We start from the raw sequence: 22,787 nt of genomic DNA, 5'->3' as shown, positions 1-22,787 counted from the left end.
TTCACAAAGGGCAAATGCATCAGAAAGTGAGTTGTTAACTAAAAATTTAAATGTGTCAAGTTTTGGCATAAGACTTCTACAGTTCCACTGAAGAACAGAGATCATATCCCCGACCTCATTCGGAGAATTATCCATCGAAAGATATGATCGATGCAAGGAAGGACCACCTAGAAGCTAGTTGCTTCAAAAGAGTTTTCACCATTGGCAGCACTAAATTAATAATGCTCCTCGTTGAGTCAGAGACATTGAATATACTGAAGAAGCTATCCACAATACCAGAAAACGTGAACATGGGGGCATGTTCTTGCTGATTATTCAGCTGCTTTTCTGGCCGAAAAACTGGGACATCTGGGGTTTTAGATGATCCTGGAAGTGACGGAAAGTTCTTGTCATAATTACAAGGTTTAAAACCCGGTGGAATGGGTTTCGGTGTATTTCCGTTACCTCTTGAATTTTCCAAGGTGGAAGGGTGGTCCGTACGAGTGGCCTTACGAGGCTTTTCGGTGGTGTGTTGTTTTGCTCGTTTTCTCGTATTGCCTTTAAAGACAAACGGACTACCCTCACCGCCCTCTGAGTCAGAGTCTAGATCATCAACTGGCAAAATGGGGAACGTGTTACTGTTTTTTGGTGTGGTCTGAGAAGATGAAGCGGTATTCTTCAAGAGTTCTGCTAGTGTTCTCTTGGAGCGAGCTTGCTGAGACCGCTTAAGTTTTTCTCCCTGCTGTTTATACCTCGGGCAGTTAGTCAGGGTATGCAGGCTCTCCTTGCAGTACACGCATTTTGGTGGAGCACCGCAAGGGCCCTCTTGATGTTGCTCGCCACACTGATCGCAGCGTGGTTTGTTCGAGCAGTAGTCCGATGTATGACCAAGTTGTTTACATTTCGAGCAGTTCATTACCCGAGGTACAAACAGGCGTACAGGCAGCCGAACCTTGCCAATAGCGACGTAGTGAGGTAACGCTGAACCCGAAAACGTCACACGAAACGAGTTTGACAAGGAATAAGTTTTTTTGGAGCCTGCTACGGATACTGACTGCATTTGAAGGCAGTCCAATATCTTCACCTTCGGCAGAGCACGGTTTTTAAAGATTCCGAAGGAATCGGGACCCAAGAAATCATCACTAGTCAAACTCGCTTCGGTGACCACTCCTTCAATTTCTACCTCACTACTGGGTATGTAGACTCGGTATTCCAATGAAAAAAGCTCGCACGCAACAATTTGGTTAGCCTGCTTCCGGTCATCAACGGTAACGCGCAGTTTTATTGGTGTTACCTTGAAAATATCGGTAACGGCCGAAAAATGTGTTGTTAGATCCTTAGAGATCCTCGGAATGTTCAAAGGTTTTTGTTTGGGCCGGAAAAAAACAACCCATGGGCCTTTCGAGGCTTCTGGGTAAGCCTTTAGGCGGGGGAGCGCAGAGGTTTTCGGGGGCAATGGTGTGGGGGGTGCAGGTGGACGAGGAGGAGATGGTGGGGGAGAGGGTTGTGGGCGATACCTTTTCTTGGGATATGCTCCAGTATTTTTGCTGGAGAGCGAGTCAACTGGAACGTCAAGGGTTTCCATTTCCACAACTTCCTCGAGACTTTCGTGTGAGGTGGAATTAAGAGTTTCGTCGTCTGAGATGGAAAGCGACCATCCCCCGCCTTTATCATTTTCATCCATTGCGGTTAAATATCGCCGCAATGGTGTTTTTTGTAAAAATTTTTACAAATAATTGCAGTAATTTCAAATAATATCAAAAATAGAAAAAAAAATATATATATATAGTTTCACTCTACTAACGAGTAATACATGCAAAGAAAAAAAAATAAAAAAAAAATAAAAAAAAAAAAAATGATTATATACTATTTACAGAGTTTTGGATCACCCTAAGTAATACAAAAATAATAATAAAAAAAAAAATCAAGAAAAAAAAAATCAAGCGAAAAAAAAAAATTGGATTTTTGGATCACCCTAATTTAACACCAATCTAATATTGGACCAGGGAAACAAGGAAGATGCTATACTGGCGAGAACAATACAAACGACACGATTTATACCTAACGCACTGAGGCGGCAGCAGACTGGAGAGATATAATTGTTTGATCCAACGGCTGCAGAGTCAATAACCTCGATGCTGGTGTGCCTCGGTCGACTCGGTAGGCAATATGACGCTCTTTCGTTGTTGCTATCGATGGGGTGATGTACCGATAGTGGTGATGATTTTGCTGATGATGTTGCGATGATGCGGGGTTAAAGCTGGACCGTAATGAAAGCACTCGGCATATCATTAACGGCTTCCTCACTCGCGCACTAGTCGTCTAAACACTATGCCAATTAACTTTGGCGAGAAAAAACCCTCGCGTGGGGAAAAACTCAAAACTCAAATGATAGTGTCGTACAACGAGACCGATGCGACTTGATCGGCTCAGCGTGCGAGACGGAATGGGAGACCCAATCTTGATACCCGATCCAGGTTGGAACTGAATAATAAACGAATTCGCTATAAGGGGACGAAGGGGACAATAACACATTCGGTCTACATGCAGGGTCTTCTTATTGCGAAATTGTGGCACAAACACAACAAATTGTCTCATTTACATTTTTTTTATTTAACAAAAGATACATACATTTTTGTTATGGATAGGAGGGGGGGGTGATTCGTTGCGGCCGTGGTGTTTTTTAAGCATGCATGCTGAGAGAGAGAGACTGGGTTTGGCTTTACCTTCGCTGGTGGTTCTGCTGCACATTTAGAAATAACTAATTTTACACGTGATGGAATCCATCTTTGACATAAAGGATCAGACGTAAACAAATGCGTCATGTAAAATTAAGTGCTCCGAGACTGAAAAGTTCGTTATTATAGTACGAAAATGTAACAGTTACGGTGCAACCAACAATCAATACGAAACTAACGATTTTAAATTGGCTCACCACTTTAGTAGCCTATTGGTCCCAAGCAAACGATTAACGTACCCTATTCTAGTTGAAATTCTATTACTACACTATGTTTGTTTTGATTCACTATGAAAGTTTGACAGATAACATCAGGGGTGTGTGGATTCATGTAGAACATGCAGGGGTGAGTGAAATAGCTTGGGACTGCTTGGGACCGTTGTTCTGGTACTGAGTGAGCCAAAAATAATAATGATTTTCTTCGGGACCCAGTGGTCTTAGAGTTACCTCTATGGTGCAACCCCCTTTCCTGAAAATGAAATCTCATCGTTCCCATCCCCCTTATTTTTCGCAAAACAAGTGCAAGTGTGTGTGTGGTGCAAAACGACGAACATCTTCATCGACCAGCCGCCAACGGTGTCTTCCCAAGCAAAGCTTCACCACCACATCGAAATAAACTTGCTTAATCGTTGTCATTTGGCCAATAAGAGTAGTTCAGAGAAGGAAATGGAGAATTCCCATCATATACAGTCCACCAGGTGACAGATCGAAGAATAAATTCGTTTTTGTTACTTGCGCCCTACTTAATCTTCCAGTACAGCCGAAACGAATGGGTTTTTTTTTCGACTGAATAAGAGTGTTGTGAACTTTCTTTCGAGGTTGAGCTATCACCCATCGAGGCCTCAGTTATCCGAAAACTCCACAAGTTCCTGCAATGGTCTAGTATTGACCAAGTACGTTTGATTGAGTTGAATTTCGCGTCTGTTATGACTCAATTTTATGTCAAAATTGACGCTCGTATATGTCAGTCTCAGAGCACCTAAATTTACATGATTTTTTTTTTAAGTGTGTGGGCTTCCAGACATTCCGACGGGGATCTGGTCCGCTGCTGGTACTCCTGTCGACGTTCCTCGTGCTCACTTTCTGGGTGGTAGCTTATCGGATTTTGGGCATAAGCAAGCGGGGGCGGACCCGCCAGACCTCACCTTAAAGGCTTCGGCTACTACTCACCCGACGCGTGTGGTACGGCAACAGTACGACGCTCGTCCACCACCAGCACGGGACTCACCGATAACTTCTTCTTCTTCTATTTCGACAGCGGATCGGCTTCGATTTTACGGGCTGACTCGATTCCACGTGATCCGTATCTTCGGTCCGACGTTCCTCGTACTCGCTAACGTAACGTATCGAATGTAGAATCCGACCAGCGGGAGCGAACCCACACGGACCTGGCCAAAGCCTCACCTCCACAACGTCCGATACCACTCGCCCGCCACGTGTGGTGCGGCAATAGCTCAACGCTCGTCAGCCACTAGCACTGGGCTCGCCGAACAACCGGGCAATGGCTTCACCGGGGATCCACTCAACCGATAACATTGGTTGGGATGTTCGTCCTTGTAGTAGATGGGGTGAAGACTAGAAGAAATGCTCACTTGAATATTTCGATTGACCAACTATCATAATCAAGAATATTACGAACCCATGCATAATATTATTTCACGTAGTGAATAAATCAAAAACATAGTAAAAATATTGTCCAGTGTATAATGTCTGATTTCTGGACAAACGCACAGCTCTAGAAACAGAAAACGAACATATGCGAGATTAAAGCGAAATTCGAGTAACGGAAAAACACAAAGCAAAACGTAGGACAAAATCCCGAACGATGCATTTGTCTCGGGTAGAATGATCTGTTTATGGGAGCATTAGAGTGCAACGACATGTTTAAAACAGAGTGTGAACGATAGAGATAGAAGAGGAATGCGGCGTTGATTAGGATGAATAGTTTGAAGAAGCTTAGGAATGGGCAGCGTTGCCAGGTCATTTTCAGAAAAATCTGGACCAGTCAAAATATAAAAACTGGAAATATCTGGAATGCTCCCAAAAATCCTGTTTTTAACATAATGCTATCGAAATTAAAGTGATGTGTCAATCTCCCGTAAAAATCGGTCAGTATGATCATCTGGAATTTATTCAAAGTCTACCAGAATGTTTATGAAATCCATGTTTAAAAAATGTATAAAACCAAATTGTTAGCATTGCTTAAATCATCCAAAAGTTAAGAAAAGTATTGACACAGTGTTCGCAAAAGGTTTAAATATCTATTAAGCAGCATTTCAAAATTGATTTAATTTTTGGTAAAATACTGCAGAAAATATTTTTAGGATTCTGAAACACCAAAGAGTCAAGCAACTTTGATGGGATGATTTTTTTTAAACTAAAAGCCGATTTAGTCCTTAATATTTGATGCAGTACCAGAATATGTCTTAAAACTTTTATTAGGTTCAAATAATTGTAATATTACTCTGCAACTTCCAATTTAATTCTTGACATCATACAACTCACAACACTCGGTAGACCAGCAGGCAATTTTATTTCAAGCTAAAAATCTCCTGGCTGAAGTTAGAATCAAAGCCTAACATCGTGGAACTTACACAAAGTTTACCTAAACTACGGGTAACTCCACATGACCATTACAAATAATGTTATGTCAAAGAATAACATAAATAATTATAACTAAAATGAAAGTCTGAAAGCGTCCTTTTTTAAGTCTCAGCATCATGAAATGATTCTAAATTCTGGAATTTATATTTTTCCTGGCTCCCAGATCATGAAATTTTTTGTTAGTCTGAATTTACTTCATTTTCATCAGATTTTTAATCATTCATCATACTTCTATTCTGGATTCCCCTAAACTAACATTGATAATATCCAAACTTTTTCAGTAACATTCTAAGAGTGCTAAGCATTATCTCTTGTAATCTTTCATAAATCACTCTCTGATTCCATAATTCCCTCAAGCTGGAAATAGTTTCCAAGAATTGGCATGATTTTGTCTCAATTTTTTTCTATGAACTTCCCTTAGAATATTATTATTAATTTCCTTGATACGCTCTTCAGAATGACCGTCACATTCCTCTCAGACTTCTCCTCTTCAGTATACTCTAAGTATTCAAGTACTTTACCAAAATAGCCTCCCAGAAATTGCCAGATTTCTTAGAACTTGATTAAACTTGATCTCCATAGAGACATTGGACAGAATTCCATTGAAATTAATCTCACGATGCATATCAGCTTTCTCCTTAAGTTTCACTAGTACTTTAAAATTCTATATAAAAATCTAATCAATTATCCTCAAAAATATCACGAACATACTTCAAAGTGGTTGTCTAGATTCAAAAGCCTTGCTAATTTTCCGAAGCTCAATTTATTGTTTTCAATACTGAACAGTTTCCGATTTCTCTAATTTCCAAAATTAGGAAAATTCCTCCTTATTGAAAAATTGATTTTTATAAATCCAAGATTCAAAAAAAAAAAATATAGCCAAAATCTTAACAAAAACTCCAAATAAAACAACCTGGATCGATATTTTTAAAAATTTTAATATTTTTGACAGCCAACAATGATAAGAAAATGTCTCAATTTTCTTGATTCTGCAACCCATTGCAAACATGTTGTAACAACTCCATGTATGATGTTGCAATAATGTCCAACCTTTGATTGCCTTTAGTAATTAAAGTAGTAAGTTTGTTTTTTTTTATTAGAGGGTCCGTTAATTGCAGTGATATTTATTAAGCAAGACATTTTAAAAATCTGGGAAAATCTGGAACATATTTAAAAAATCTGATATAAACGTGATCTGTCTGTGTATCTGGTAAGACGACTGGAAATCTGTAAAATCCAGATAAATGTGGAATACTGGCGATGCTGGGAATGGGCCAGACGAAGATTGCCCTGCCATTCTGTTGGCTATTGTTGCGACGGTTGCACTTAGCTAAGAAATCGTCCTCTCCACCTCACTCGAAACCCGGGCGGATCGATCACACATGGGGGAACTAAAGAGCCTAAATTTATAAAGAGGCGGAACAACAATCAATCGATTGTCTGTCAAAGTCATAGGAAAAGTCATTCCAATCGAGCAGAAGACCTGTCAAATGGATAAGATGTCGTCTCTTTATAAATTCAGGCTCTTTAGGGGGAACCACTCCGAACTACGTTCTGTTCCAGTATTCTTCACTCCACGCACCCAAAAATCTACGTGGAACCCCAAATAATCATGCGTAGTTGTAACGACAAACTATGTTGGAACCTCCAATGGAGAACACTTAGAAGCTGCAGGTCTTCATCAATCGATGCCTACAGTATATACACGTTGACCTCACAACTGGATCTCAAATGCTTGAGCTCCATCTTCAATGTCATCAGAAGCCAATCTTAACAGAAATTAGAGAACGTAAGTAAAGGTGGCTTGGCCACACACTATGAAAGGTCTGAAACGCAAGCACTAGATTGAAACCTGGCAGGAAATCGCAGCAGAGGCAGACCCAGGGGAGCTTATGGCATATCTAGTTGTGTCTGTAGAATCTCAAGATCTGAGCTCCATGATGATTTGGAAAATCTAACATTTTTTAAGATTTTTTTTTAAATTCTGTAAAATCTAACAATAATACAATACATTGGTTGACCCGGTAGAACTTCAAGCACCGACAAACCGACATGAATGATCATACAAATTACAAAGAAATTTCTGATCAAAGCACAAAACTGACATCTGCCGCCGTGTTCGCGGAAAATATTTATCCTAGCCACGAACACGCGTACACAATTTATGAGTTGGTTCGTGTCTAATATATTTCGGACAAATTATTTTTATCTAGATAACACATTTCTATGGTTTTGACAGATGGGATCGGTGCACATTTGAATCGGCCGTTATAGATTCGCGATCAAGAGTTAAGTTTAAGTTTCATGTCGGTTTGTCGGTGCTTCAAGATCTGATCATCAAGATGATTTAGAGGGCTCGAGTTATTTTGTCATTTCAAATATATAACCCACATGATATAAGGGGGCTCAAGGAGGCTCAACAGATGCCAAAATTTAGTCAGGACATCGTACAATATCTCGTTGAGTCTTGTAACAAACCATATGGAATACCCTATAGAATTCTGTAAATATTGTTTCGCCTTGCTGTAGGCAACGCGCAACTTAAGCTCAGCTCCATCTATTCTATAATTTTCCATTCCAAACTGCTCGACCCGAATACTGATATCCTCGGGGTAATTTGCCTATTAAATACATAATATTTGCTACCTACATTCTAAAAGCTACAACGTAGAAAAACTTGATTGGTTTTCAGAGATGGTTGGAAATGCTAACATGAAGCTTTAGTGTGATAATTTATTAGCTAGAGAATGATCTTTTAGAAGAGGGTAGGTGGATAGTTCCGTTAGAGTACGGCAGTATGAAAATTGAATTCGACAGTGAGCATTCATAAGGGCGAATACGCGATGATCGATTCTCTTCATCGATTTTCTCTTTGCATTGCTACAGCTAGGCGAAACAATTTTCTAGAATTTGTTCAATGCAGAGTAGTAACAGGTTGTATTGGCTATCAAAAGCAACAGCAAACGCACCGAGAAACGTTAAATCTAGCGAGTTATTAACAAAAGAGAAAATCGACGAAGAGAATCGATCATCGCGTATAGGCCCTTATGCATGCTCACTGTCGAATTGACGTCAGCGTGCAGCATCGTATTCTCTTCATCGACTCTCTGTTGCGTAATTAACTCGGCTACAAAAACCGTTTCCTGCTGTCTTTGTCATATTAGATGCTACACGGCGAATGAGACGCTCAAATTTGAGTTTAGTTCACTCATAATCGCCAAAAGTGCAGGAACTCAGCGATGAGTAGAATTTGTCTCATGGTTTCCTGTGGAAAACCTAAAAAATCTGCCGGAAAATGAGGAAATTGACGAAAATTTTATTCAGTCTCGGAGTAGTACCAATAGATTGAGTGAATCCAACTTTTACTTTTCTCAAATTCGGGAATTTTTCCCTGGAAAACCTGGGAAAACATGAGGCAAATTTACTCATCACTGAGTTCCTGCACTTTTGGCGATTATGAGTGAACTAAACTCAAATTTGAGTCGTTCTCATTCGTCGTGTAGATTGTTACCTCTTACATAGAACTGTGTGTCGAAAATATCCGGAAATAGCATAACACGGCCGTGGTGATCCACAGAGAAAGTCGATAAAGAGATTCGATCAATGTAGATATGACCTATTGACAAGTGACGCGAGTATTCTGGTTGCATATCGATAGGCGTTCAAACACCCGATAAAATTAGACATTCACATCCCACTCCGCAAAACTAAAACCCAAGCCATCGTACCTCCCGTGAATGAAAACATTCTCCCTAATAACATATAGGTCTCACACACACGTCCCGTCGCTACGCTACTCGAAACGCCACTCGAATAAGGTGAAATTAAGCACCTTTCAATTAAATTCATTACCGGTTACGAGCGCACATGGCACTTTGGCCTGATTCGATCAAGATACCGTGCGAAGGAAAGCCGTCATTGCTATTTGAATTTTATTTGCAAACCCCTGCAATTTACCGTCACCCGATTCCGGAGAGCCGGAATTCGCAGGAATTGCAATCCATATGCAAACTATGATTTGATACATTCCCTCGAGGCCCGGAAAGGATTTCCACAAGTGTATTATTTTCCTAATTAAAAATGCCTTCTAGCAAAAGTAGGCTGTGCGACACTATTTTCTGCGTTTTCCAGGAATCAGCGCCTACTGACTGAGAAACGTAAAGTTCATTGGCGTTTGTACAAAGGTAGAAGAGGAGGCCAACGGAACGCGCACGCAGTGCGCTAAAATGTTCGGCACCTGTGTTGAAAAGGGCCGCGAGCTAATCTTTGCGGTCCAGTCCGCCTTGTCTACAGGATCGTTCGCATAGTAATCCGATACGATAATGGCCCATCTTACCTCACTCGCTCGTTTACCGACCCGATTATGCGATTTACCCGAGCAAATTTTGCGTGTAATTGATACGTTAAAATATTTGCCACCTACCCCCCTCCCAACCCCTTTCGGGCCATTTTCGATGACGTCAATTTGACGAGCAAATTACGCGTGTAAACATCCTGTGCAAGGTAGGGAAAATGGGAAAATGCTTCGTGGTTTTTAAAATTTTCAACATGCTTAAGAAGGAGGGACAATGGATGACGACGACACGAGAGAGCGGAGCTGTCAGTTGTTGGCTTGGCACGGCACCCCCTCGTTTGAGAGTGTTCAGTTCAGTGCCACCTTGGATGGAAGCAAAATACTTCCAACCTCGGTAAGACTTTTTCCATTAAAGTATTTGCGATTACGTATGAATAATCAATGACGGAATTATGATGGCCGATGTGGCATCGTAATAGCAAGAAGAGTAAAACAAAGACCAACTTTTCAATGCATAACACTTGTTCTTTTACTCTGGGGCTTCGGGGTTGTTGGAGATTGCACTTTGCCGCTACCAAACCACGGACAACGGAGTCCAGTATGAAAGGTTAATGATTGTTCTGATAAAAGTTCGGGCCTAAGCTTGAACAACGGTAGACTGGGAGCGGTAGCAAAATACGGCCTGGCCCTGGTCATCGGTGAGCATCAGTTCCATGTCGATGGTAACGTCGGCGAAGGGGGCTGACACTTCCGTCACCAGATTGTAGGTTACTAATTGGCCAGCTTGCAGCGGACAGGTCATTCCATGCATAAGATCGGGACAGGCATTTTGTTGACTCTCCGGAAGGCTCCACGGGATGCGGAAGTTTCCGAGAAACATGTCCAGTGAAGCGGTCAGCGTGCTGGTTGGACGTTCCAGGATCACGTCGATCTCACTTTCCACCAGCGATCCGATCGAAACAATACACGGCTGCTGGGGAACGGAAGCGGGACATCCTTCTACTCGGACTTGTACCGGAAGGGGGCCCGAGTTGAAAACACCTGCATGAGGAAATTGTGGATTCAAAATGGATCACAATTCATAGCACAACCTTGTTTGGTTCTTACAGGGAGCAGGATTCACGGCGAAAACTACCGCAGGAATCAAGACGAACACAATGCTTAGCTTGAACATGTTGCCTAACTAGAAACGACTGCCGTAGGCGACCCAATCTAATCTTCCTTATGAGCACACGAAAATCGAGCTTATCGAGCAAACGGTGGAATTCGGCAGTCCATAATAGCAGTAGCCATTGCAGTGCAAAGCATTGACCTAGGCGGCGTGTAATGCCTACTTTAATGAGTCAACGTGTCAAACTTTCCGCTTTAATGACCGTTGATAAGATAACGTATCGGTTTCTGTAGGCCCCAAAACACCAAGGGCTGAAGCGGTTCCTAGGCAGTGCCAATCCAATTGTTAACCGAGGATAATGATGAAGTTCGTAGTTTTCGCAGTTCTGTTGCCAGCAGCCGTATTTGGCCTAGCCGTACGACCATGTACGTCAGCAAATTAATACACTCAGAAACCGTAAGCGCTTATCCTACCACTTCCATCCTCAGGCCCCAACAATGCTCCGCTTCCGCTTGAGGTTCGCGTCACGGACTGCAACCAGGAACCGTGCGTGATTCCAATGGGTGGAATGGTCGACATGGACCTGGATTTCATCCCGAATCGTGCCAGCACAACGGTGGACGCTGCGCTCAACATCTTCCTCGGAAACTTTCGTGTACCGTATGATCTGCCGGAAAATCAACGAAATGCGTGCAACTTCTTCGCTGGACGTGGCTGCCCCGTGAGTCAAGGAGAGACGATCAACTACCACCTGAGCACTCCAGCTTCGGCTCCGTTTGCCGATGTGACGGTAGATTTGGAACTGCAGCTCACCGGAGATGATGGCCAGCCGCTGTTCTGCTTCCGATCGTCTGCGACAATCACCGCCGCCTAGGATAGAGTTTGATTGATGAATAAATGTCCGGTCCATTATTTAGATAAGCGTTTATCCCTCCTCCTATCAGTCTGTCAGTCAAAGATAATCAAAACAGGCCATGACTTCCCAAACCTATATAGATAGTTGATTACAGCAGGTCGGTTCAGTTGTGCAATTGGTCTACAAAGTCATGGTCAGAATATTCATTTTAGCTGCAATCCTTGCAACGGCTTTTGCCGTCGAGGTCCACCGCTGTAAGTTCCTTCGTTCCGAATCAGAACGTTGTTCGGTATTTCAATGTATAATAATTCCCAGGTGGTGACGACTATCCGCACCCGGCGCAGGTCACCGTTCCGGGCTGTAATGTGATGCCTTGTGAGGTTCCAAATCTGTCGGATTTCAGCTTCTCGGTCCGCTTTGCTCAACCCGTGCCTACGAACACTTTGACCGTGGATGTGACGGCAACGTTGGGCGAGTTTAACCTGCCGTACGATACTCCGGAACACCTGAGGGATGGCTGTGCTAATATCGACGCGAGTTGCCCGTTGGCTGCCGGTCAGGAGGTTACGCTGTCGGGAACGGCTCCAGTGGAGGCTCCACTGACCCGCGTTACCGTTCGCATGAGGTTCGAGATTAACGGCGATGGCGGACAGAAGGCGGTCTGCTTTGCCGCCGATGTTAGATTGATTTAGAGGGTGGGAGGATGCTTGAAGGTCAATAAATGAGGCGATGTTGCATTCGAAATTTGTCGTTTATTACTATGTCGTACTTGCTGCGTTGTAGACTTATCATGGTAAAATTGGGCATGGCGATGAATCATTTTACGAATAGACGATTTGGATTACTCATAAAGCACATGGCCGTGCTTTTTACTACGTTTTTGTGTGCGATCATATTGACACTTACAGACTCGTCCATAACAAAAATTGACAGGTGTAACGCTTGCCAATACGGCCAACCGAAGCAATCGTAGTAGGCGCCAGCGCACGTCGAATCGATCAAAAATTGCCACCAGATGGCGTTGTTTCAAATAAGCATCTTCGGTTTACGGTCTATTCTTCATATCTCGGTAGACTACTGATAATACTCAACAAACACCGTTACGACACCGTGCTAATTGTTATCTAATCGCATCGCAGTTGCTTTTCTTGGTACAAAGTTGTCAAATGTCACCCCGGCGATGGTAATTTATGGCCGTACCCCCCCGAATCGAAAGCCACCACAGGTCGCAAATCAAACTTTCCGATAATCTCAGCTGTTGTTGGTTACCGAATGCGTCAACCTTGACTTCAGCAAGATTCAACTTATCTTATCACCCACCCAAAATGCGCATCGCGTTGCATTCGGTATAAAAACGGTCACATTCAGTCAACCTGTCAACCTTGAACTGGCGTGCTCTACACAAATCAAGAAAAGATGCTCAAATTCCTGCTGATCGCTGCTGTGTTGGTGCCGGCCATCTTGGCCGTGACCCCAGTTCGCCAATGTGCCGGTGGTCCTTCCCTGCCGCAGACGGTGGACGTTAACGGATGCACTACATTGCCTTGTCCAATTGTGAACGGTGCACCACTGGTTGCCCATGCCCTAGGAATCACCAGCCCGCTTGCTACCAACGGACTGGAAGCCTACATTATCATCCGGCTGGCCGGTCTACAGATTCCATTCCCAATGCCAGATGGTCTGGAGGATGCCTGCGCTATGGGGACCGCTGCCGGAACCTGCCCCGTCTCGGTCGGACAAGTCTTCGATTACCACCTAGATTTTGCTGGCCAGTTGCTGTCGTTGACCGGTGTTACCGTCCAGGTCGAGGTTGGACTACGGGCTGATGGTGGCGGTTTGGTTACTTGTGTGGAGTTTGATGCGACCATCGTTGGTTAAGACTATGTTGGATGCGGTCCCTGAATAAAGATTGTGATTTTTTTTTGGTATCTGTAGAGATTGTATTTCTGGTAAGGACGATTGGCTATCCTTTCGAGAATTGCTCAATATAGTTTTATCGATTCGATCCTTAATTTGTCTGACGTTGACAAACTTTCATACCTAGGAAAGGATCTCTGACGAAGGAAGCCAAACGTATCGTGGAGTCGATTGACAATTATTCGGTGGGCTGAGAATTGCTTCTTAAACGTTTCTCATCGAGTTCCTGGTGATCTAACCCGTCCAATGTTTTGGAAAATTGTCGGTAAAATACTAATTCAAAAATGGTACAGGCTTAGAAAGCTCTCAATTTAACAACTGTAGAAATGCCCTTAGTTGAGACCCAGTGGGAATGTAATAAAACCAAAAGAAGAATAAGAAAAAAAAAATATGAACAACTCTAGAGCAACATGCGGAAAGGGCCTATGACCCTATGGACCCATTCAGCAGGCACCTGGTAGAGGAAGTTTGCTCTATCACATGGTGTAGTTAGTTTGTCGTTTAATGTTGTTTACATTTGGCACATAGGCTCATTTCACATGTTGCTCAAGGACTCTTCGGAAGATGTCAACGTTTCACAGCCTACTGTTTCCGAGTTTTTCGATAAAAAAATCAATATCAACATTTTTTTTTTTTTTTTTTTTTTTTAATTCTTTATTTAAGAGATTTTTAGCCTTAGGCTAGTTCATCTCTAGTCAGTTGTTGAGGTCTCAGAAGGAGAACCTCCTACGGAGTTGTTGGACATAGTAGGCTTAAAATGAGTTTCTCCTGACAATGCCTGGGGGGAACACCTTCATGAGGGCCAGAAGACTCATCCCATGTGATGCCCCTCCGGCTGCTGAGGCTGTAAGGTGACAGCTCTCCTGGCTCTTCACGAAGACGACAACAAGTTCAAAATGAATAACACAAAACTGAACGAGACGACACCGTGACGAGGTCCAAAGGCTCATCCCGTGCGGTGCCGTCCCGACAGTCAGAAGAAATTAAACATATAAACAAATGAACGAGTATACAAACGAATATAACAGCTATGGCTTTCCTAGATCTCATGGTATAGGTTAGCTTCCCTGAGGAAAACTAGCAGGGCGTCTGCAGCGGCTGAATCCTCTCCGAGTAGGTTCCGGATGCTGGAGGTGATCCCATAGCATTCCCTGAGGTCCTGGAATTCAGGACAGATGCAGAGGACGTGTTCAACGGTGGCCGGGAGATGGCAGATGGCACAGCTTTTGCGGAAGGGACCTCCGCCGCCGAAGTTATAGTAAAACCGACAGTGGCCAGTCCTCAGCCTTGAGAGCACTCTCTGATCCCGGAGGTTTGGGAGGTCCGTCCATGCCTCCGTGGTTCCTTTGATCTTCCGGATGAAAGGCTCTCGAGTGCTGAACCACTGGTCGGCCCAGGCTTTCTGTACGGTTGTTTTGATCCATCGCCGGAGATCTGGAAGGGGGACTTTGTCCGTGAATCTCGGACCCGCCGGTCCAGTTCCAGCGAGTTTGTCTGCTGCTTCATTACCAGGTATTCCGCAATGACTGGGGATCCATGTAAAAATGGTGCTGCTCGGGGCGTATTCGATGGTAGCTTGAATCCACGGGTGGGTGGGAACTGCTGAAGCTAGCTCTTGGATAGCACTGAAGGAATCAGTTAGTATTACGATTGGCTGGTTTGCTGGTGACGTGGCCGCATGGAAGATTGCGGCCGCTTCGGCCGAGTAAACGGAGCATTGTTGTGGTAAGCTGCTGCTAGCGAGTATGCCATTTCCGGATACTCCGATGCCAACGCCCGTGTTGGATCGGGAACCATCGGTGTACCGGTGAGTGTGTTTGGCGTAATGGGTTCGGAGGCGTTCGATTACTGTGCGACGGAGGGCCGCGGAGTTGTCTCCTGCTTTAAATCGATTTTTTATGTGATAGTCAATATGAATGCTGGAAGAGAGCCAGTTCTTCTCTCCGTTCCAGTGGGTCCTAGCCACTGGGGGGAGGTCAATGCTGGCGATCGTCTGCAGGATTCTGTCCCCCTCGTCGAGGAGGAAGATTCTGCCGTTTCCTGCTGTCCTGGCGGCGAAGGATGCAGCTTTGAAGATGGTAGCGTTAATGATGCGGTACCGAAAGGGTAGAACCCCTGCTTCAACACAAGCGGAATCAGTGGGGGTGGAAGGTAAATATCAACAAGTCATAGGTCGTAATTGCTTTTGTAAACAATGAAAGAGTTTTTATTTACGGGAAATCAACGACTATAGCTACATATTGTTTACATAAGCAATTACGCCCTTTTGAAATGTTTGCACTGAAATAGTAGATAAAACGTTTTCTTATTCCTTTCTTATATTTTTATGAATAATCATGTTAGTAATATTTTTTCTCAATTCGCTCTCTGCATGTGATGTATTGTACAATGTGTAAGGGTGTAAGTGTAACGCAAAAGAATCATTATAATACTCGAACTATTTCATATTATTTCGTTGCGTACACTTACTGAACACACTTGATTTTGATTTAACAATAACTGAACTCACCTCTCATTTACCGAATGTTGGCATTAAAACGAACCCAAAAACAATTTGACTACTTGGATAAGATGGTACTAGCATAGAGGTAACTCTAAGACCACTGGGTCCCGAAGAAAATCATTATTATTTTTGGCTCACTCAGTACTAGAACAACGGTCCCAAGCAGTCCCAAGCTATTTCACTCATCCCTGCATGTTCTGCATGAATCCTACTAGTCTTAGGGTTACCTCTATGGTAGAACATTTAAGTAACACGTCATAGCTATAAAAACTGCACTTGCAACGTCATCCGTCCGAGGCGTTACACGCAATCTGAATATACACGAAAAACACCCCCCAACATAAACATAATCTCTCTTGACATAGCTTATCAGGTGTGACGAAAATGTCTGGCAAAACAGTGATAATCTTGATAAGCACATTCTAGAAGTGCATTAGTTCCTTCATTTCGGCTTCTCGTTATTGCTTCTCACCTGCATAGCCCGTGCGAACTTGGCGATTGAAAACCAAGGTTGTAGGCCCTTTTGCTCCCTGGAACGCCTTGGGACATGCCATATTTTCATGATCTGCTTCACGTATTTCGGTAGAATTCTTCTTTCGCACCATCAATCATATTTACAGATTTTGGCAGATTCATAGTCATCATCATAAGTAATCAAAACAAGACTAAAGAGGCTGACTTTATAAAGAGACATGTCCAAATTGGAACTATCGATTATCTGTCAAAGTCATTGGAAAAGTTATTCCAATCGGGCAGAAGACCTGTCAAATGGATAAGATGTCGCCTCTTTACCCAATTCAATCTCTTTAGTCAAGACTAAGGGACAAGACAGCTTCTTATCATGAGCAATTTTAGAGTTGCTTTTGAGGCACCTCTAGTAACTCACATTGCTCAGTGAGCAAGATCACTGTCATTTGCTTTCTCACTTTTCACAGCAACATATGGAGGTGCGAAGCCGAAAAGCTGATGTCAAGCAAAACAACAACAAAAATCGGGGGCATCCGACCTGCAACTCCAGGCAAGTATGATTGCGATTCTGAACTTTCGGTTCTTAAATTTCCTTCGGCTTCCAGCTCCCGGGATCGGTCCTCGAATGGCCTCCGGATTTATTACCGAAACGTGCGTGGGCTGAGGACTAAAATTGACTCGTTTTTCTTGACTGTTGCGGAGGCTGAATTTGATTTGATGGTACTGACGTGGCGTCATCGTGCCTTTTTGGATCTCTTTATTCCGTCTTCAGAACTAACCGATTTCCCCTCAACAGTCAAAAATCGCGCAGTGGAGTGTCATTCTGTGCGTGTAAAATTGCAGACTGTTCCTTTAGGGCCACCCACATTAGATCCGTTTGCGTTGCGTTGACGTAAATTTGACAGTTAGACAATATATTTAGCTGTCACTTTACCGCAACGCGTCCGATCCGGATCTAATGTGCGTGGGCCTTAACTCTTTTGATCCAACACGAATTGCGAGCCATCAAATTAACCACTCTGTCAAGCAGTTTTAGCGTGACTTTCTACCAGTGAATGCACAAAACTGCACCAATCAATTTCTATTTTTTTTATGAAACGCACAATTGTTGGCTAGTTTTCGGTTCTAGAAGAAAAAAACTCAAAATAATGTTTTATTTCAAAGTTCGAGTCAATATGCGTCCGTAAATAAACGTAAGCGAAAAAGATGCGATCCACAAAATTAGATTTCGCTGGATCGTATCTGTTTACAGTTCAAAGCGAAGTGAAAAATATGCCAAAGGTGAAAAAAATAGTATTTTGTATGAGGTTTTCGCTTCGCTTCGATCTCTATAAGGCCTATAAGGCCTGTATAGAGATCGAAGCGAAGCGAAAATCTCATACAAAATACTACATTTTTCACCTGCGCGAAAAACGCAATTGGCAAATATTTCGCTTCGCTTTGAACTGTAAACAGATACGATCCAGCGAAATCTAATTTTGTGGATCGCATCTTTTTCGCTTACGTTTATTTTTTTTCGCGCATGCAGCGCTCGCGAAAAGAGCAGCAGCTAAGCGAAAAGTTGACGTTTCGGGAGAGCGTATCGGTCAGATTTTCACTTCACCGGAGGTGTAAACTGACCGATTTCGTTTCACACTGCGAAAAAAGGAAACTGGAAAATGTTCCACAAACATTTTTTCACAACCTTTTTCGCTAGCGAAATTTCATGATTTTTCGCGTGCTTCAATTTTCGTTTCGCTTCGATCTGTATACTAGGCTTATATATCGGCAATATTTTCTTCTTTATAAATGACGAGTCGAAACGATACACACGTTATATATAAACAACCCAAATTTGAGTACAATCTACTCATATGCGTCAAAAGTAGAGCTACCCAAAATTGAGTAAACAAAGTTGGGACTGACAAGATGACGAATGGACAACATCGACTACTCTGATTGGCCTGCTCACCAAAGCTATTTAGCTTTCACCGCACAATCCGTTGAGAATTCCATTCACTCCAGAGCGATTTTGAGTGCTCATTATCCATTGGCTTCTTGGATCTTTCGACTGATGAAACTGGATGGTGCCCTGCGGACAAGTGTCGCACCAGCTCCTCGGCACGGTTACACTACTAACCGGTGGAAATTAACGGTTTTAAATTGGCTCACTACTTGACTAGCCTATTGGTCCCAAGCATATCGATTAACGTACCTTATTATCAACAATCAGAAACTATCGATTTTAAATTGGCGTTACCTCTATGCTATTATCATAGAGGTAACTCTAAGACTAGTAGCATTGAGGTAACTCTAAGACTAGAAATAACCCGAAATAACGTGCACAACTTTTTGGCTCAGCTCTGGTACTCTCTTCGGTCCCAAGCTAATCGATTCACCCCTCGAAACATAGGAAAATCCACTAACCCCTCATTTTATCTGTCAAACTTTCATAGCGAATCAAAACAAACATTGTGTAGTACTAGAATTTCGACTAGAATGGGGTACATTAATCGATTTGCTTGGGACCAATAGGCTAGTCAAGTAGTGAGCCAATTTAAAATCGATAGTTTCGTATTGATTGTTGCTATTATAGTCGAAATTCTAGTACTACACTAGTACACTATGTTAGTTTGATTCGCTATGAAAGTTTTCCAGATAAAATTAGGGGTTCGTGGATTTTCCTATGTTCTGAGGGGTGCATCGGTTAGCTTGGGACCGGAGAGTACCAGAGCTGAGCCAAAAAATGAGTACGTTTCTTCGAGACTTTCTGGTCTTAGAGTTACCTTTATGGTTACAATCGCTTTTTCGCCTTCCCGCCACGTCATCGAGCTTCCAAATTCCGTGAAGTCAGTAAGATAAAACCCGAAACAAGTGGGACCTTAAATAACCATGAACTAGCAGGTGGCCACGTTACTCATAAGCAATTCAACTTACGTTTTGGTCCCTCTCTATTGATCTCTGCGTGCAGTCGGACCTCCGGATACTCCAAAGACGATTCCGGTCTGTAGCTCTTTGCTCTTCCGATTTTCTTTCCTCGATGACTTCTTCCCAACCGGGACTGCTTGCTCGTACCACCAGAAGGTCACGAAAGGAGCCGTTCTCCAGCGGGATAAGATTGAAAGCAGACAACCATGTGCAGCTTCTTAGCTATTGAATCGAATTTAAAGTCAGTTTTTCTTTCGTCTCCTGCGACAATGTTTCACTTATTTACCTTTTTTTATGTGCCGTAACGCTTGCCGTCGGAATCCAATCGAAGTGTGACTCCCGCGATCACTTTACAGATGAAATTTTAATTCTGCACTTTGGAGCTGCTGCTCGCTCTCAGCGGTGCACGAACAATGAGCAGGTGGATGTGAATGCAACGGCGATCTTTTTCAGATGTCATCCGACGTGAGTGACTGGAAGATTTTGTTGACAGCTGTCGAAGCACTTTGTCGACTGACTACGTTGATTAGTAGCAATGAGGTACAGAGAGAGGTGAAGCAGATCGTGAAATATGGTTGTATTAGTAAACCAAAAAATCAACGTAAACGCAAGTAGTGACGTCACTAATTGCTTGTATCGTACAGGGGTTTTACTCACACAACTTAACCGATTGCTTCACCTCGGTAATTCAGCTCATTGGATTAGTAGATTTTGCCAGCGATGCACGGTGGGACTTTTACGTTTTGCATATTCCAAATTCTATTTTGTGTACGGTGACTAAAAACAAGTCAATTTTCAAAGCAGCAGTTCCAAAATTGTACCTGAAGCACTTACATATGTAACACTAAGTTCGGAAATCAACAACTAACGGGTCCTAAGGGACACAAAAGAAACCTGAACCATCTGCACCGGGTTTTATGTCGATTTCGTCCGATAGGTCGATGATGAGTTTGAAGTCCGGATCGTACTCGCCGGAGACATTGGCACCTGTGTCTACATCGTCCTTCTCCTCTTCGGCGTCGGCAGTGTCGGCTGCATTGCATTGCATCATATTTGCATTATATTTGCATAATTAATGGACCTTCCCTTATTAGAAACTAATGATTTCTTAAGCTGTACTGGTTTAATAACGCGCCTTGTTATTGTGGTTAAGTTACGTTAAAATTGTATGTTATCAACAACGTTGCAGTTGTAGCCAGAAAATAGAACCGGTCAAATTGATTATACTTCGGCCATTTGAAAAATATTGAACAATCATCACGACAGATTCTCAACAAGGGTCCAGAATTAGTTGAAAATACGAAAACATATCAAACCAAAACGGCGCACATTGTAAATTACTTAATTTATACAATAAGATTGTGCAACACTTAATAAATGAGGTCAACCGCAAAGTTCGTGAATTTGTATTTGGTAAAGCATAGAGTGAACTCAACAATATCAGAGCTTCATGTGAGAGTAAGCTGCCAGAATGACATAAAACAGATGATTAATTTATCAACATTATTTTTGTACACCTAATTTTGTGTGACTACTTTTTGCTCGTTCCACCCTTTAAACTCAGAGTAAAGGTGTCTCTCCCCTTCATTACCCCGCTGATTCATAATATTGTCCTCCTTTTATTCTGAAAAATATGGACATTTTCTCCCTTTTTCCAGCCGGTATTATCCTCGGATTAAATCAAGAAACCGATCAAGAATGTCCGGCTGGTTTGACGTCGACATCAGAGTTAATCAACATAACTTTGAGTAAACATTTTGCAGATCATCCGAACAGGGACGGTATTATCAACCGGTGGAAACTAACGATTTAAAATTGGCTCACTACTTGACTTACCTATTGGTCCCAAGCAAATCGATGAACGTACCCCATTCTAGTCGAAATTCTAGTACTACACAATGTTTGTTTTGATTCGCTATGAAAGTTTGACAGACAAAATGAGGGGTTTGTTGATTTTCCTATGTTTCGAAGGGTGCATCGATTAGCTTGGGACCGAAGATTGTACCAGAGCTTAGCCAAAAAATTCAGCACGTTTCTTCGGGACCTTCTGGTCTTAGAGTAACCTCTATGGTATTATCAACAATCAATACGAAACTAACGATTTTAAATTGGCTCACTACTTGACTAGCCTATTGGTCCCAAGAAAATCGATTACCGTACCCTATTCTTGTCAAAATTCTAGTACTACACAATGTTTATTTTGATTCGCTATGAAAATTTGACAGATAGAATGAGGGGTTAGTGGATTTTCCTATGTTGAATCGATTAACTTGGGACCGAAGATAGTACCAACAATCAATACGAAACTAACGATTTTAAATTGGCTCACCACTTTAGTAGCCTATTGGTCCCAAGCAAACGATTAACGTACCCTATTCTAGTTGAAATTCTATTACTACACTATGTTTGTTTTGATTCGCTATGAAAGTTTGACAGATAACATCAGGGGTGTGTGGATTCATGCAGAACATGCAGGGGTGAGTGAAATAGCTTGGGACTGCTTGGGACCGTTGTTCTGGTACTGAGTGAGCCAAAAATAATAATGATTTTCTTCGGGACCCAGTGGTCTTAGAGTTACCTCTATGGTTGAATGGTTGCGTCAGTTGTATATCACGGATCCAACATTCTACCTTGACGAGGCTCAGCACCGATTCCAACAACATTTTTCAAAGGATATTAGCAAGTCTTCGATTTGTCGCGTATTGCAGAAAAAAGGATTTTCTCGAAAGGTGCTTGTGAAGCGCGCGATACAGATCAAAAACGCAAAAATCGAATTTTATTGTTCAGAACTTCAGTCCTTGAAGTGGGACACATTCAACATTGTCTTCTTGGATGAGGTGTCATTTGACAACCGTGACATAAGTCGAAGTATGGGCTATGGCCCAGTTGGTAAAATAATCCTTGAACGTGGTAACCATGTTCGACAAACGCGGATTTCACTACTCTGTTTCATGGGAGTTGGAGGATTACTGGAAGCATTTTCAACTGACGGGACTTTTTCCAGAAATATTTTTTTTGAAGCATGTAGAAATATTACGTTGAGCGGCCAGGTGAATCAATATCCAGGTAAAAATTCAATATGGATTCTCGACGGTGCGAGGATTCACATTGACCCTAATATGGTACGGTACTTCCGGTCATTAGGAATAATATTCGTTTTTCTTCCTGGTTACTGTCCACACATGAACCCGATCGAAATTTTTATTGGTCTGATCAAACAAATTTTCAAGCGCTTTTACGACAACATGGATCATAACAGTCTTAAAGTATTTGTGCTCCAAATTCTAATGAAGTTCACAAGCTTTGATGCTATCAAGCTTTTTAAAAAATGTGGTTACTATCCAGGGGACGGTTTGAAGCCAAGTTTGAAACAAGCCAATAAACACGAATAATCATTAAAAACCGAGTTTT

At 42.5% G+C, this 22,787-nt stretch overlaps 5 protein-coding genes across 5 annotated transcripts; 4 read left to right on the top strand and 1 right to left on the bottom strand.

Annotated features, from left to right (window-relative positions):
• Nucleotides 1-10,222: 10,222 nt before the first annotated feature.
• Nucleotides 10,223-10,797, bottom strand: LOC135698266 (uncharacterized). The gene is made up of 2 exons (XM_065218156.1): nucleotides 10,722-10,797; nucleotides 10,223-10,655 (listed from the first exon to the last, which is right to left on the bottom strand). The coding sequence occupies exons 1-2, from the start codon at nucleotides 10,786-10,788 to the stop codon at nucleotides 10,252-10,254; spliced, it is 471 nt and encodes a 156-aa protein (XP_065074228.1). The 5' UTR covers nucleotides 10,789-10,797; the 3' UTR covers nucleotides 10,223-10,251.
• A 249-nt stretch (nucleotides 10,798-11,046) lies between these two features.
• Nucleotides 11,047-11,646, top strand: LOC135698265 (NPC intracellular cholesterol transporter 2-like). The gene is made up of 2 exons (XM_065218155.1): nucleotides 11,047-11,150; nucleotides 11,214-11,646. Exons 1-2 carry the CDS (start codon nucleotides 11,084-11,086, stop codon nucleotides 11,597-11,599), a joined length of 453 nt encoding a protein of 150 aa, XP_065074227.1. The 5' UTR covers nucleotides 11,047-11,083; the 3' UTR covers nucleotides 11,600-11,646.
• Nucleotides 11,647-11,730: 84 nt separating this feature from the next.
• On the top strand, nucleotides 11,731-12,325 carry LOC135698264 (uncharacterized). The gene is made up of 2 exons (XM_065218154.1): nucleotides 11,731-11,835; nucleotides 11,897-12,325. Exons 1-2 carry the CDS (start codon nucleotides 11,772-11,774, stop codon nucleotides 12,271-12,273), a joined length of 441 nt encoding a protein of 146 aa, XP_065074226.1. The 5' UTR covers nucleotides 11,731-11,771; the 3' UTR covers nucleotides 12,274-12,325.
• Nucleotides 12,326-12,948: 623 nt separating this feature from the next.
• Nucleotides 12,949-13,483, top strand: LOC135698262 (uncharacterized). The gene has a single exon (XM_065218153.1). It carries the CDS (start codon nucleotides 12,998-13,000, stop codon nucleotides 13,457-13,459), a length of 462 nt encoding a protein of 153 aa, XP_065074225.1. The 5' UTR covers nucleotides 12,949-12,997; the 3' UTR covers nucleotides 13,460-13,483.
• An 8,475-nt stretch (nucleotides 13,484-21,958) lies between these two features.
• Nucleotides 21,959-22,768, top strand: LOC135698228 (uncharacterized). Its single transcript, XM_065218121.1, has one exon. It carries the CDS (start codon nucleotides 21,959-21,961, stop codon nucleotides 22,766-22,768), a length of 810 nt encoding a protein of 269 aa, XP_065074193.1.
• The last annotated feature ends 19 nt before the right edge of the window (nucleotides 22,769-22,787 follow it).

The sequence above is a fragment of the Ochlerotatus camptorhynchus genome, unplaced genomic scaffold (assembly GCF_037179485.1).
Source record: "Ochlerotatus camptorhynchus isolate MF236.1 unplaced genomic scaffold, CSIRO-AGI_Acam_v1.1 ptg000084l, whole genome shotgun sequence".
NCBI classification, from domain to species: Eukaryota; Metazoa; Arthropoda; class Insecta; order Diptera; family Culicidae; genus Ochlerotatus; species Ochlerotatus camptorhynchus.
The sequence above is the reverse complement of the archived record's forward strand: the minus strand, read 5'-3'. Positions and strand labels throughout refer to the sequence as shown.

Excerpts from the sequence above, each read along its gene's own strand:
- LOC135698266 (XM_065218156.1), bottom strand. The coding sequence starts at position 10,788 with ATGTTCAAGCTAAGCATTGTGTTCGTCTTGATTCCTGCGGTAGTTTTC. Across the intron at positions 10,656-10,721 it reads CGCCGTGAATCCTGCTCCCT|GTGTTTTCAACTCGGGCCCC; the intron begins GTAAGAACCAAA and ends TTCCTCATGCAG.
- LOC135698262 (XM_065218153.1), top strand. The coding sequence starts at position 12,998 with ATGCTCAAATTCCTGCTGATCGCTGCTGTGTTGGTGCCGGCCATCTTG.
- LOC135698264 (XM_065218154.1), top strand. The coding sequence starts at position 11,772 with ATGGTCAGAATATTCATTTTAGCTGCAATCCTTGCAACGGCTTTTGCC. Across the intron at positions 11,836-11,896 it reads TGCCGTCGAGGTCCACCGCT|GTGGTGACGACTATCCGCAC; the intron begins GTAAGTTCCTTC and ends AATAATTCCCAG.
- LOC135698265 (XM_065218155.1), top strand. The coding sequence starts at position 11,084 with ATGATGAAGTTCGTAGTTTTCGCAGTTCTGTTGCCAGCAGCCGTATTT. Across the intron at positions 11,151-11,213 it reads TGGCCTAGCCGTACGACCAT|GCCCCAACAATGCTCCGCTT; the intron begins GTACGTCAGCAA and ends TTCCATCCTCAG.
- LOC135698228 (XM_065218121.1), top strand. The coding sequence starts at position 21,959 with ATGGTTGAATGGTTGCGTCAGTTGTATATCACGGATCCAACATTCTAC.